The 14,853-nt window shown below is 43.1% G+C and overlaps 1 protein-coding gene across 2 annotated transcripts in view; it reads left to right on the top strand.

Moving 5' to 3' along the window:
- The window catches only part of LOC137523053 (uncharacterized), a 35,310-nt gene extending 21,255 nt beyond the window's left edge, over positions 1-14,055 (top strand). For both annotated transcript variants that reach the window (XM_068243246.1, XM_068243245.1), the window contains exons 4-8: positions 557-1,038; positions 6,413-6,481; positions 7,287-7,559; positions 9,244-9,505; positions 13,267-14,055. In XM_068243246.1, coding sequence (XP_068099347.1) covers positions 557-1,038; positions 6,413-6,481; positions 7,287-7,559; positions 9,244-9,505; positions 13,267-13,333 — 1,153 coding nt within the window. In that variant the 3' untranslated portion in view covers positions 13,334-14,055. The remainder of the gene's footprint in view (positions 1-556; positions 1,039-6,412; positions 6,482-7,286; positions 7,560-9,243; positions 9,506-13,266) is intronic.
- The last annotated feature ends 798 nt before the right edge of the window (positions 14,056-14,853 follow it).

Raw genomic sequence — 14,853 nt, 5'->3', positions numbered from 1 at the left:
ATGCGCCTCTGTCCACTATTGGACCTTTTTGAGCTTGCACTCCTTGCCTGATGAGGCGGGTTATACCTGCGAAACGCGTTGCGGAGTGCCAAAATAAATTGTTATTTGTGATTTGAACAATCTCGATTGTCCATCATTTCAGGAGGTAATTCCATCTGTACTCCTCCTTTTCAGTTGTTTTTAGATCATTTTAACCTGCCTGGCGCCTCTGTCCAAATTTGCACAGTATATAGTCCACCTTGGGTGGAGGGGACTGCCCCCTTCTTTCTATCTACAGAGAGCGACTTCTTAAACCTGAGTGGGGTCAGGTTCTAATGCTCCCCACCTGCATTTCAAGTGGTTGCCTATGTGGTAACCCGTGTTTGTGAGTATATCCACATCTGTTAATTATTTCGCCAACAATTGTTAGACTTACTGCACTATATTGGGCTCTCGGTTTTTCTTTTTGTTTCAAGTGCACTATACACAAGGTTGACTTGTATTCAAAAATATATACAGTAATTAATGGAAGAAATGCAGATTGTTTCTGAAATAACTGAGACTTGTTTTGTTAAAGGGTGCAAAGCCAAAAGGATGAAGGAACTTCTCCAATGTCACAAGATATCTACACTGAGGAGGACACAGTGAAGGAACAGATTTTGGAAGATGTTACGGGAACACGGAAAGTGAAGGATGAACCACAAGTTCCTAGAGAGGAGTCCACCACTTCCAGCGGGGCTTTCGGAAGTCTAATTTCAGTAGAGAAAGTAGAGAAAGTGAGCATACAGACACAGACAGAAATACAGCTGTGCGAGAGTGACGTGGGATTCAGTACCGGCTCACAGGATGTGGAGGAAAGCAAAACTGAGAAAGGAAACCTGCTGAATGATTTAGAAACAAACAACCAGCCGAGTCAGGCTTCTGAGGTGAGAACTGAGAAGAGGCGCAGAAAGAACAGGGGAAGACGTTCTACCAGAGCACATAAGAAGGGCCATCCAAAGCCTGGCAGGGATGGTGAACAAAAAGCTCCCTCAAGCCAACTTTTAACCATTACCTTTGGTAAGTTTACTGTTGTGCACTGTTCTAACTTCAAATGAGCTATCTTGGCCAAACATGTGAGAAAACGGCCTCTAGTTGTTAGTGTGCAAACTGTGCATGTAAACCCAAAACTTAAGAAGGCAAATCCTTAAAGTAGCAAACTTTCAAATGTGATGGAGACAATTTCACGTAGTAGACAATGGGTAGGATGGAGGCACCCAATGGGTGTTCTATTTCAGTGTTTTCAAATATAGATACAAATAATAAAAAAAAGAGAGGCAATCACTTACCACTCCAAAAGAAACCAGTTCAACCGGAAAAAAGTTTTTATTAAAAAAAAGCAATCTGACAACGCATTTCATGGGTTATGGTCCGCTTCCTCAGGTCAATACAGAATGCCTTGATAGCATAGGAGATAGAGTGTAGGTGCCTATGAGAGTACCGCTGGATGCCTAATGCTAAAGGACACCTATAGCTACCTATGGTGGGCAAAGGAAGTAAGGGAGAGGTGACAGCTGGGTCAGTCAGCACACTTGCTATTCAGTGGGGGTTTGTAGGTTCATGGAGGGCGGAGTCTGGGGTGCCAGGACATCTGTGCCTATAGGCTCCTGAAATGTATATCCATGCCTGATATATATATTTTTTCTTTAAATTGCCTTGGATTCACTAACCTAATTGTGTATGGGTGGATTCGGGCTGGTGACAAGGTTAGCCACACTTTTTGTAATGGAGGATTATACAATATTCTGGTTGACCGCAGTGGAATTACTGATTCTCCCCATGCAGTCCTGTGGCCACAGCTGAAGATCCTCTCTATAACTGGGAAGCTCCTGGCAGCGGGTGGATATAAATCATGTCTAGGGATTGGATTTGCTTCCGGTCCGCTTGATGTGTAACACTAACCTCACTCTGGCAGCTATTTGTCTTGGCTGGATTCCCGTGAGCTGTCCTAATGCTGGCATGCAGTGCTTGGCCTGTTATTATCTTAAGCATGACATGTTATGTAATCTCATGTTGTTACCAATCCTCAACTCATCACCCTCTTCTCTTTCTGTAATAGGAGACTTTGTTATGGCGGTACTAAATTGTTTGTGTGTGTGTATATATATATATATATATATATATATATATATATATATATATATATATATATATATATTCTGTTTGAGTTCTGTTTGACGCATGCTGACGGCATATCACATGACACCGATGTGACCATGGAAACCCGACGCTGGAAGTGGCGATTAGGTGACTTAACTCTCTGCCCCTTTGCTTATCGGCTGCTGGCAACTCTGCTGGGAAGTAGGTAGAGGAATCTGGACATCCATCGGCGGGCCAAATTCACAGTCCATATGGGCCAGATACAACACTAGACTAGTCCATCTCCTCATGGGGGATTCTCATGGATTTCCTTTTTTTTTTTTTTTCAAAAGCACCTAATAAATGACATTTGCTCACTGTCAAAATAGTGTGAAACTGAGTAGGCAGGCTGACCAACATTTTTGTATAGATCTTTTCCAGGGAGTGCTTTTGTAAAATACAAAGGAGATATTGAGAATCCCCCTTGAGGAGATGGACTAGTCCAATTTATTTGTAAGCGACTGCAACATTGGACAAAAGGCGTTTAGAGTGCATTTCACTCTGGGAGAAATTACATTCTTTTAATTATGTGCAAACATGCATTTACCGGTAAACTTTCAAACTGTTTCCGATACTGGCCCTTTATGATGACACTATTTTAACATAATTGATGCCAAAAACCCTGGATACGAGAGTAGAGCTGTTGTCCAATCAGACTCTTTTATTCACTTATAATTCAACAACAACTCTTATTGGTGATTGTGTACAAATGCTCCACTCTTGCATGTGGGTTGTCATCTATCAAGATATTGGTGTTGGTGTAGGTATATGGCTATGTATATGGATAAGACGTATGTATAAGAAGTTAACCTAAAAGGACACTGTTTGTGTTCTAAGGGACATTTTATCGCTCTTAAAGAGGAACTCCAGTGAAAATAATGTAATAAAAAAGTGCTCCATTTTTACAATAATTATGTATAAATGATTTAGTCAGTGTTTGCCCATTGTAAAATCTTTTAAATCCCTGATTTACATTCTGACATTTATTACATGGTGACATTTTTACTGTTGGCAGGTGATGTAGCTGCTGCATGCTTTTTTGGCAGTTGGAAACAACTGTAAACAGCTATTTCCCACAATGCAACAAGGTTCACAGACAGGAAACTACCAGGACCACGGTCCTCAGAGCTTCTTGTGGGAGGGGTTTCTCCACAATATCAGTCATACAGCGCCCCCTGATGATCTGTTTGTAAAAAAGAAATAGATTTCTCATGTAAAAGGGGGTATCAGCTACTGATTGGGATAAAGTTCAATTCTTGGTCTGAGTTTCTCTTTAAGGCAACCATTCATCAGGCGACTTCGCAGCCAATCGACCATCCAAATTTGATTATTTTAATTGAATCGGATGAAAATTGGTGCTGCCAAGTGCATGCCCAACTGATGTTGCGATCAAATTCGGGCCAAAATTGGTTGCATGAATCTGTCGAACATGCTGCAAGATGTCGGGCCGACTTGCTCGATCGGGAGTGGCAATCGACATCAAGACGAGCAACAAATGTGTTGAAATCCTCCCCCCCCCCCCAATTTGCAATATGTCCCAACAACGCTGAGATTTGGGTGCAGCCGGCGCCGCCATAGACCGTAATAGATATTGCGGCGACGTCAGAAGAACGAGCTGAAGTTACTTTTAAAACACTGTAATTCGGACGCCAGCAATAGCTGGAACCCGAAGTACATCATTCCCCATCATCCACTTGGACCTGGAGGGGGAATAGTAATTATCGCCGCCGGGACTTGTGCAGCAGCAGGATAAGCCGTATATCGGCTGTATTCTGCACCCAAGTCTCCCGGCGGCGAGTTCTCTCATATGCTGTGTACGCCACTTCTCCACCGCTGGGTCCGGGCGCAGTCCTTGGTCCATACACGGGCCCAATGTGGTTACCGGAGTAACATAGGCGCACACGTGGGGCGCATGTATGGACCAGGGACAAAGCCAGCGGCGGACAAGGACAGGTAATGTATAATGCACTGGGCACAGGGAAGGGGGGTGCATATTGCACATTGGGGGGCAGCGTCAGGCCGGCAAGGCGGCAGATGCAGTGTTACAAGGTCGGTTCCAGATAAATTTGGGTGTGAAATTGATCAGAAATCGTCCTGCAGTGTATGGACAGTTGACAGATCTCTCAAATCTGTCCATTGCTAGATGTATGGGCACCTTTATAGAGAAACTTTATCAATGAATGGAAGAGATTTCCCAGCAAGGTCCATGTGCAATTAACTTTTTCTCTTTAAGCCTCATCTACACGATACAATTTTCCATCAGATAGACGGATTTATTAGATAGATCTAATAAGAAATTGCATCGTGTGTAGATGTCCAAATTGTTTCAGATCAATTTTGCAATAGATTTTGCTTTGATAAGTACCCAAAATCTAATGCAATCCGATTGGACCGGTTGGAAATTATCTAATAGATCTGTCTAATAGATCCGGATCTGACGGAAAATTTTACCGTGTAGATGAGGCTTTAATTCTCTCCTAGGTGATATTTTAAACGTTTTAATAAAATGCCTTTATGCCTCCAGCAAGCAAGAAAATACTCCAAATAATTTTGATAGTTCTTTTTCAATTACTTTTTGATATTTCTTTAGTTGAAAAGTGCTGGAAATGTATTTTAAATAGAAGATGAAAAATGATCTCTTAGGAGAAAACTCCCTTGCCTTTTAAACCACCAGAAAAAGTGAAAATACTCAAAATAATTTACAGTACTTTTCCCCCTACTTTTTAGTACTTTTCAAGTGCAAAGTGCTGAAAAATCTTTTTAAAAAGAAGTTGAAAAATGAGCTTCTAGGACAGGGCTGTCCAGCATATGTGGCCCAGGCTGCACTCACTTGCCCAGACTATTTTTGTGTTCGGCCCCCTCCTCTGGCAGGCCCTCTTTTAGTTTTTGTTTTTTTTCGATTGGTTCAGCCACCTGAAGGCAGGACATTGATGCTGTGCACACTCCAGCTTGAAAAAATTTGGTGCTGGACACACCCCTTCCCCATGAAGTTGGACAGCACTGTCCTAGGAGAAACATTCAATTCACTTTTTCAACTACATTTTTTCCTTGAAGATAATTTTTCATCTTCTGTTTAAAATAACTTTTTTTTTTCTAAATAATTTTGATAGTACTTTTCCACATACTTGTTGTACCTTTTCTATAGCAGAGCATTTTTTTGGTTGTTGGTGGCCTATAGAGATGTCGCGAACACAGAATTTTCCGTTTGCGAACAGCGAACGTCCGCAAATGTTGGCGAATATGCGAACCCGGCAAACTGCTATAGACTTATGGGCGGGCGAATTTTAAAATCTAATTTTGGCCACAAAAATGATGGAAAAGTTGTTGCAAGGGGTCTAACACCTGGACTGTGGCATGCAGGAGGGGGATCCATGCCAAAAGTCCCACCAAAAATTACGGAGTTGACGCAAAGTCGGGTTTTAATCCCTAAAGGGCAGAGATCACATTATGCACAGCTCTGGGTGTCAGTGGGCTGTGGAGTGTCACACACAGAGATGCAATAGTATTATCAGAATACAGGGAAATAATAATGCACTGGAGTGGTTCTGTGCCTGCAACTTAATGAGGCAACAGCAGTAGTGTGCACACAGCTCTGGGTGTCAGTGGGCTGTGGGGTGTCACACAAAAAAAAAAAACACGAGACTGATGTGCTAGCCCTCAATAGGCCTGTTTGGGGTGCTTTCACAGCAAGTGGGGAACAAGAACACAGGCCTAACTAATGCTTTCCCTACCTACAGCAGGTCTGACCCTGCTCTCACTATAACAGTCAGCAGCCAGCAGAGAATGAATCCAACATGGCCACCACAACTGCTTTTTGATAGGGGGGTGGGGAGTCCAGGAAGGGGTGCTAGCTGATTGGCTGCCATGTGTCTGCTGACTGTGAGGTAAGGAGTCAAACTTGGCTCTATGATGATGTATAGGGGCGGGTCAAACACGCCATATGTTCGCAGTTCGTGGAGAATGTGAACAGCGGAAATTTGCCGGGAACTGCCAGCGAACAGTTCAGGCCACCTCTAGTGGCTTATTGATAACAGGTAAAATATCACCTAGGAGAAAAGTTAGGAGAAAAAGTGAGTTGAATAAGGCCCAAAGTGTGATGAAGCATCTGGAACACTAAAAGAAGTCTACATAAAACTTTGTCTCCTTTTCTTGTGCATGTTTCGCTTCAGGTTTTTTTTTTTTTTATTATTTTAATCATGAGTTGTTTATACATTACTAGTTCACTAGAAAACGTATATCCATTCTTCCCCTGCAGGTAAATCCTTGTTGTCTTATGCAAGTTTGGGTCTCGTTGCTTTCTTCTTCCTTATTGGTGGCACACAGTGTAAGTAGACCAAGAAATATGAATGTGTTTGACCTGACGTTATGATCAATTGTCCATAGAGAATTTGTACTTGAGGAGAATTCACTGTGAAACTGGAGAGCTGTGGTTGGCTGGTTGCGATCATGTGACCATCGCTCTCATTGGCTTCTCATTCCCGCTTACGCAGAAAGAGAAGATCACATGATCATGACTAGCCAATGCAGAGATGTACAAACCAATGACTGACCCGGTAACATGCTCCTCCATGACAATTGGTGAGAAGAATTCCTTTAGAATATATCCGATACATCTATTTTATTTAAAGTGCCCCTCTAGTTTGTACACAGAAATGTGAGTGGAACAGATTTAAATTTAAAAATAAATGAAGAAATGTAAATTTAAATAAAAATGTATTTTAGACAAATTTTTGGTTGCATGTGGCCAATGCTAGTGGTAGCTGGAGATCGTCATTGAGATCCAAATAATTTATCATTCCCAAATTCTATGCAACTTGGAATTGGGCCAAAAAAAATTCAGAAAGCGGATCTGATTGGCCCACTGCCAAGCTGCATACAATTTTCATTAAACTTACATGCAAGCCAGAATTGTTTGCAAGATATTGAGCATCTCGCCACATATGAAATGCAGCAAAAAGTACCCCACATATAAAATGACATATCAGTAACAGTGGTGGTGAGGTGGATGGAAGTGTGTGTGTGTGGTTTAATCTCAGTAGAGCTCCATTTTAACAAAGTAATGTCCAAAGAAAGGATTTTTTTTATAGGTGCTCTTTAAAATGAACTCTCAATGTATTCCCTTTTTTCAGGTTCTTTAGTGACACCCCCATCTGAACCTTGGCAGGCGTATGGTTTCTTCACAAACGACGAGCTCTGCAATGTGCAACTGGCTGTAACCAAAGGCAAGGAGCCTCTCTGTGAAATTCCAGCATCCGATTGCAGTGAGGAGACCAAACCTTGTGGAGACCAATCAAGGACCACCATAATTAACAGCACCTGTCTCCTCCTCCTCACTAAGCTGAAAGCTGATATGTTTTTCCTGGAGAACGGGCACATGAAGACCATCACAGGGATCAATAAAGGTAACAGGCATTGATAGAGGAATGGTGCAATACAGCACTCAAGGCTGAGACACCAAAGTGCGCCCCTCCATCCCTCCCCCCCGCCTAGCCGTCACACAGTGATTGCTATTAGACTAAGAGGCGCCCCAGGACCCCCAACACCTTAATCTCTAGTTATCTGGCTTACAGTCACTGCCATGTATCCCCATTCCGTATTTCTCTCTGCTTCAAACACAATAGGGGAATGGTAACTGAGTGAGTTGTGTGCCCCCTTCTACACTGCGCCCTGAGGCTGGAGCCTCTCTCGCCTCTGCCTCGGCCCAGCCCTGTGTTGGAGGGCAGTCAGCATCTGACATTTGGTGGTGTTGATTTTAGTTTGGGAGCGTCAGGATTAGGTTTTGTAGCAAAATAAAATATAGAAAAAAATAGATTTTGCGCCTTTTCGTCGTAAAAATTTTTGCCCTAAAAAATATTGTTTTTCTGCATTTTCACACTTTTCAAGTTAAGAGAAGGATTTACGAACATTTTCTCAAAATCGAAAAATAGCATTTTCGATGTGAAAATGACTATGGCAAAGATTTGCAAGCAACAGTGTTTCTGAATCGTGAATAATGAAAATGAATAAATACAAAAAAAGGAGAAAGAATCCTATTCCGATCCCACACCACTCAGTGTAATAACAAGAAGTTTTGAACCAGGATGATATTATTTATTGGCTAGCTTAAAGGGAAGGTTCAGGGAGGGTGGCTAAAAAATAAAAATCAATTTCCACTTACCTGGGGCTTCCTTCAGCCCGTGGCAGGCAGGAGGTGCCCTCGCCGCCGCTCCGCAGGCTCCCGGTGGTCTCCGGTGGCCAACCCGACCTGGCCAGGCCGGCTGCCAGGTCGGGCTCTTCTGCACTCCAAGGCCCGACACTTCTGCGTCCCACGCCGGCGCGCTGACGTCATCGGACGTCCGCCGGTCTGTACTGCGCAGGCGCAGAACCACGGATACACGGAGGGGTAGTGAAAATCAATAGTAAAACGGATCCCCCTCTACGCAGGCAGCTTTGGACACAAAAACGGATCTGTTTCTGTTGTCCAGCTGTGGGTGGGGAGGAGGGCGCCATGCTGGAGGGAAAAGCAGCTATGGACACTAGCTTTGGACACAAACGTGCATTTGCATAGCTGAATCTCTGCAGTCTGACATGCTAAGAACAGTGTAATATTGAAGCAGAGTTATATGAAATGCCTTTGGTATCAAGTATCACATACTATTACAAATGTTTCTGTTGCACATAAGTTACATATCCTCTGCTTTCTACAGACAGCTGAGTCAGAGACACAGGCACAGCTGCTGACAGCTTTCTTTCACACACAGGGTTAACAGATGCAGTGTAAGGAAACACCCCCCCCCCCCCCCCCATGATGTAGTCTGTCAGATTTTGGCCATCACTGATGTGTGACAGGAATTTGATAACAGTAAACAAAGAGATAATCAGTCAAATGTATGCACCCGTACTTAACAGCACTTCCCAAACTATTCCTATCTCAATTGAAAATAAACATGTTAATAGATAGTGTTCTTTAAAATAACTTTAATGCCTTCATACAACCACAAATTAATCATAAAACTCAATACATTTTTATATTAGTTCCACTGTAAACAATTTTTGAACCAAAATGTACCTTTCTGTTAATAAAATAGAGTCATCCATGTTTTGCAGGTTCATTCAAAGACCCTAATTTAGCTGTGCAACACTTCCGACCGCAATCAGAGAATCAGGATCGCCCCACACCTTCTAACTTGCGGTTACCGACTTCCCCGCCGCCTTCTCCAGGTGAAATCTCCAAAAGGCCCGAAGATCCTTCACTTGGGAAAGATGGCGTTCCCATCTGGGGCTGTGCTCTGATTGGTTTCTTCACTTTTCTGATTGGAATTGCAGCAACAATTGGCTCACAGCATTTCATGAAATTTCTGGCTGAGAGGTGAGAAAAAAATGTTTTATTCTACGCTGAAAAGATGATAACTTCATACTTGGGGCTTGATTCACAAAAGAGTGCTAACTCTTAGCACGGCCGTTTTCGCGCGAATTTTCGCATTGCGCGCGATCGCGAATTTTCGCGCAAAACGATAATGGTTTCGCGCGCAAATGCAAATTATCGCACGAAATCGATATCATTTTCGCGCAAAAATTCGCGATTGCGCGTGAAAAAGTTATCGTTTCACACGAAAATTCGCGATCGCACGCAATGCGAAAATTCGCGCGAAACCGGCCGTGCTAAGAGTTAGCACTCTTTTGTGAATCAAGCCCTTGGTTTAGTAACTCAGCCAGATTGCCATCTCAGCTGTGGCAGTTGGTAGGTGGAGCCGCCCATGTACTCAAAATTTCCATTGACTATGCATTCTACGTGTCAGAAAAAAAGTGTACGTTTTCTGCAGAGAAATTGCGTGTGAAAATTACCATTAAAATGCATCACAAATGCAATGCCACTGACGTACATCAGATATGTGGCAAACGAGAATGTGGAAAAACACAGTTTGCATACTACTTCTATCATGCATGAAGATAGGGCCGATTTCCATAAAGCGCTGCGTCAGTTTAGGAATTTCTGTACCATGCACAGCTATAGCTATTGGGTTGCGGAGTGTGGAAAACTGCATTATGAGAATTATGATCTCCTGGAAAAATCGAAAGTTTTTTTTAATTCGACTGAAAAATCAGATCGGATTTCCCGTTTTTTTCAAGTTTTTATCGATCCGGAATGCTGGATTTTTTTCTTCAAGTTTTCTAAACATTGTAAGGTGTGTGTTAGATTGTCAATTTATTAATATACAGACCCTAGCAATTTTCTCAGCGTTTCCAATCATTTTTATCATAACTGGGGAAAAATGTAATGTGTGTGTTGTACATTGGTCAGATTTTTGAAATGTTACAAAAAATTGATTGCAATTCTTGAATTGAACAGATATTTTAAAAATTGTATGGTATGTGGCCACCTTTAGGACGATTGGTCCCTCACTGTCCTTCGCTGCTAGAATCCTCTTCTAGACGGCCCAATAATTTCGCAGTCCGGCCGCGCACGCTACCCTATCAAGTTCGCATGGCTGGGAGAGTTCTGCTCCTGTGCAGTAGTACTGTGCAGGCGCAGAATCCTCCCGGCAACAGAAACGCGATGGGGCAAGCACAGACAGGCCGCATGTGCAGTACACTCCAACTTGCGAAATTACCGGGCCACCTAGCGGAGGATCCAGGTGGCATTGGAAGATGGCGAGGGGCCGATCAGCCTGTAGGGGGCTGGAGGAAGCCAGAAGTATGTATAAAACTTTACCAATCTCCGGTTTACTTTAACCCTGTGTTAAAGTAAACCCTTCAGCTAGTCAGACCTGCAAAAGATATAAATTTCAGCCAAGGCGCTTTTCTGCGCTTTGCTGATTGTTGGCGATCACCTGAGCTTTCTCACATCCCTGCTGATGTGGACACTTGAACTGTCAGAGAAACATGCAGCTGTATTTAGCTCATTTAGCTGAAAAAGAGCAACAAAGTAGGCAGCATGGTGGTGTCGTTGGTAGCCCTCTCGTCTAGCAGTGCTGGGTGCCCAGATCAAATCTTATCCAGGGCACTATCTGCACAGAGGTTGTATGTTCTGCCTGTGTCTGTATGGGTTTCCTCTGGGCACTCTGGTTTCCTCCCACATCCAAAAACATACTACATTAATTGACTTCCCCCTAAATTGGCTCTAGACTACAATACATACACTACATGATATAGACAAATGACTGTGGTAGGGGATTAAATTGTGAGCCCCTCTGAGGGAAAGTTAAAGAGGAACCATAACCAAGAATTGAACTTCATCCCAATCAGTAGCTGATACCCCCTTTCCCAGGAGAAATCTATTCCTTTTCACAAACGGATTATCAGGGGGCGCTGTATGGCTGATATTGTGGTGAAACCCCTCCCACAGTGTGATGTCAGGACCATGGTGCTGACATCACAATTTGGGAGCCTTATTGCATTGTGGGAAAGAACAGTTGTTTCCAATTGCCAAAAAAGCAAGCAGCATCTCCTCCCACTGACATCACCTGACAGCAGTAAAAATGTCACCATGTGATAAATGTCAGAATGTAAATCAGGGAGAGGAAAGATTTTCCAATGTGCAAACACTGACTAAATCATTTATACATCATTATTGTAAAAATTAAGCAATGTTTTTCATTACGTTATTGTCACTGGAGTTTCTCATTAAGTGACAAGACAATATAAAACACGATGACAATGTACAGCACTGTGGAAGATGTTGCACGATATATATAAATACAAAATAATAATACCATGTGAGATCATTTCCTGACAGCAGCATACATGCTCGCATTGAGCCAAACAAAGCGACTGACAGGCGGTCACACAAGCTTGACTAATACCTGCCGTGTGTTTCGATGGCATTTGAGGAATTTTCCATGTAAGCAAATACCTGTGGACCAATCTTCATGCAGCTCAACGGTAACACGGTTTGCCTGCACAACGGCAATTCTAATACCATAATGAGCTGTCTGCAGGGCCGGCGCTACCATAGAGGCAAAGGGGGCAATTGTCCCAGGGCCCCAGAGCTTGTAGGGGCCCCCAGTGGCTACAAGAGGAAAACATTTTTTTTCAAAAAGACCTTATAGTTTTTGAGACAATCGATTTTAAAGTTTCGAAAGAAAAAGGTATACTTTTAAATGCGGTAAATGTCAGTTTTAGCAGCAAACCTAACGGTAGTGTAATTTTACATGCATCAAAAGAAAGAGCAATATATTTCCTGACGGGGTTTCCAGGGGGTCCATACGCAGCTGCAGCGCTTTGGCCAGGGATCGCTATACAGCCGCAATATGGCGGTATGAAGATCCCTGGCATTTTTTCCTATTTTCCCAAAAAAAATTTTTTATGTTTAAAGTGTGGTAATTTTTTTTTTTTAAAAATTATGTGGGGTCCCCTCCTCCTGAAACTTTTTAACCCCTTGTCCCCCATGCAGGCTGTGATAGCCAGAATGTGGAGCTCCGACCGATTGGGGCTTCACACCCTGACTATACCAGCTGCAAAAAAGGTCCCCTAATGCTGATTTTTGTTCCGGAGTATCTGTTGGGGGGCCCCCCAGGTTTGTTTTGCCCTGGGGCCCCATTGTTGCTTAAACCGGCCCTGGCTGTCTGACTGAACCAGAATAAAAACATGATTCTCAAAAGAATCATGTATGCAACACGCACACCACAACCAGTGCACAAACAGGGGCAGAGCAATATGGGGGTGCAGAGGTTGCAACCGCATCGGGGCCCTTGGGCCAGAGGGGCCCCAAAGGGCCCTTCCTCAATTGCATTATTAGTCCCCTATTGGTCTTGTGCTGGTAATAATCTCTTCTATAGATTTTTTGAATTGTGGTAATCATTACCAAACTGTTCCTCATCCCCTTCTTGCACCTCTGACACTTTAGTTGCCATTGGCAGGTTTTGGTGCGCCGTATGCATTGCTATGTATAGAGACCTTGGGGGGGGGGGGGGGGGGGGGCAATGTAAAACGTGCATCGGGGCCCACAGCTCCTTAGCTACGCCACTGTGCACAAACCTGCTGCCAACACTTTCCTGCTTTTACCAATATCTGGCATAGAACAAAAAACATTTTACTTTTTCATGAGAACATGGTTTTAGTTTTGTCTTTATTTTGCATTAGGGTTTATTATTACTGTGTTTTGATGTTTTTGTGCAATTTATTTAACAGGAAACGACAAAGTGGTCCGCAGAGTCGTGAAGCAGTACCTCTATCTCCCGCTCCAGAGGGCCCCTAATGCTCAAGAAACAAGATTGGGAAGATCTGAACCCGTGTCTATGTGATTTACTTACAAAAATAACTTTTTTATTATTATTATTTTCCTTGCAAAGTTTGAACATGCAGTGAATGCATATGAACTTTGTGCTCTGCTTCATATTTTAGCCATTAGTGAATAGAATAGAAATATGGTGATAGTATACTATTATGTAATGAATTATGATGTAACATAGGTGAAGCTTTGTAGAGATAGCTTTCAGCTTTTAACTTTTTACATATGAGCTGCTGAACATTCAGCAGTGAAAATCTCCTGTTTTGGAGCCTTATATTGAAGCCTCCAACTTGTGACAGAGTCTGGGGAACTAAATTAAGTTCTGGAAAGTCCAGACAATTGTTGATGACCATGGTATCTCCCAGAGAGAATAGAGCACTGCAGCATTAATACAGGATGCTCTTAATACTGATACTGCCACACACTTCCCATGTGGCCTTGACAAAGCCCGGTCATTGGGCGAAACATGTAGGCAGAGAGGAGGCTGAACCAGACATTCCTGCAAACACTAGCCATGCGGGTCTGAGCGTTATGCCACAGTGGCTGCACCTGATATCAGCTTGAACCAGACTTTCGGTGTGGGGGAGACACACCAAGTGTATAAGCAGTGTTGTGTATGCTGTTCAATCTGGTTGATATACAGATGCAATGTGCCTGGTGTATCAGGGGCGCCCTGATTAATGTGTTTAGGGGGGTGGTATATGATAGTCCTCATGGGGATATCTGATAATTGTATCAATAAAGGTCACTATATTTAATACAGTTTTGAGCTCTGGAAATTATTTTATGTTCCACTGTTGTGAAATGACCATCATCTAAGATATTAAAATAATTGCACAGTATATTTAAATACCTTTTAGCTAAATAACAAATCATAATAGACACCAATACGGTAGTATTCAATTTATACTCATTAAATTATTCCTGTTGGGAATTTCGGGTCCCGATGGACCTGCGGAGGAGTCCACTATCACACGGGGGAGATGAAAAGCAGACGGTTTCTGAATGAAATATAATTCCCCCTGGGCGGGGATGTGGAAGTCACGTTGGATCATTCCGGCGGTTTCCACAGCTCCCAGAGGAGGAAAAGAGGAAGCAGCACTTTTATTTTAAAGTTCTCCGTTCCGGACCACACACTGTGCAGGGATGTCCGGGAATGCTCATTTCCGATTCTACGGAAATTCCGATTTCTGCCAATTTCCACTTTTTTCTGATTTTTTATTTGTCATTTTTTTGCATCAGAGAATGCCAAAAAAAGACAAAAAAAACCCCGCAAATCATTGCCCCCGGAGAGATGCGTAGAGGGCACACTTCCTCTTACGTCAGACTGGCGGCGACTGGCAGAAGTACCGGGACCCGATACCGGAGCTGCAGGCAGCGGAGGACGGTGGTGTGGGTGCGATCCGAGCACATGGGGCTGGTGGAAGCCCCAGGTATACATAAAACGTTTCTTTTTTCATCTCTGGTACATTTTAAAGAGAATCTGT

This window comes from Hyperolius riggenbachi, chromosome 6 (genome assembly GCF_040937935.1).
Source record: "Hyperolius riggenbachi isolate aHypRig1 chromosome 6, aHypRig1.pri, whole genome shotgun sequence".
Classification (NCBI taxonomy): domain Eukaryota; kingdom Metazoa; phylum Chordata; class Amphibia; order Anura; family Hyperoliidae; genus Hyperolius; species Hyperolius riggenbachi.
Note: the sequence above shows the minus strand (reverse complement) of the source record. Positions and strands in the feature narration are given on the sequence as shown.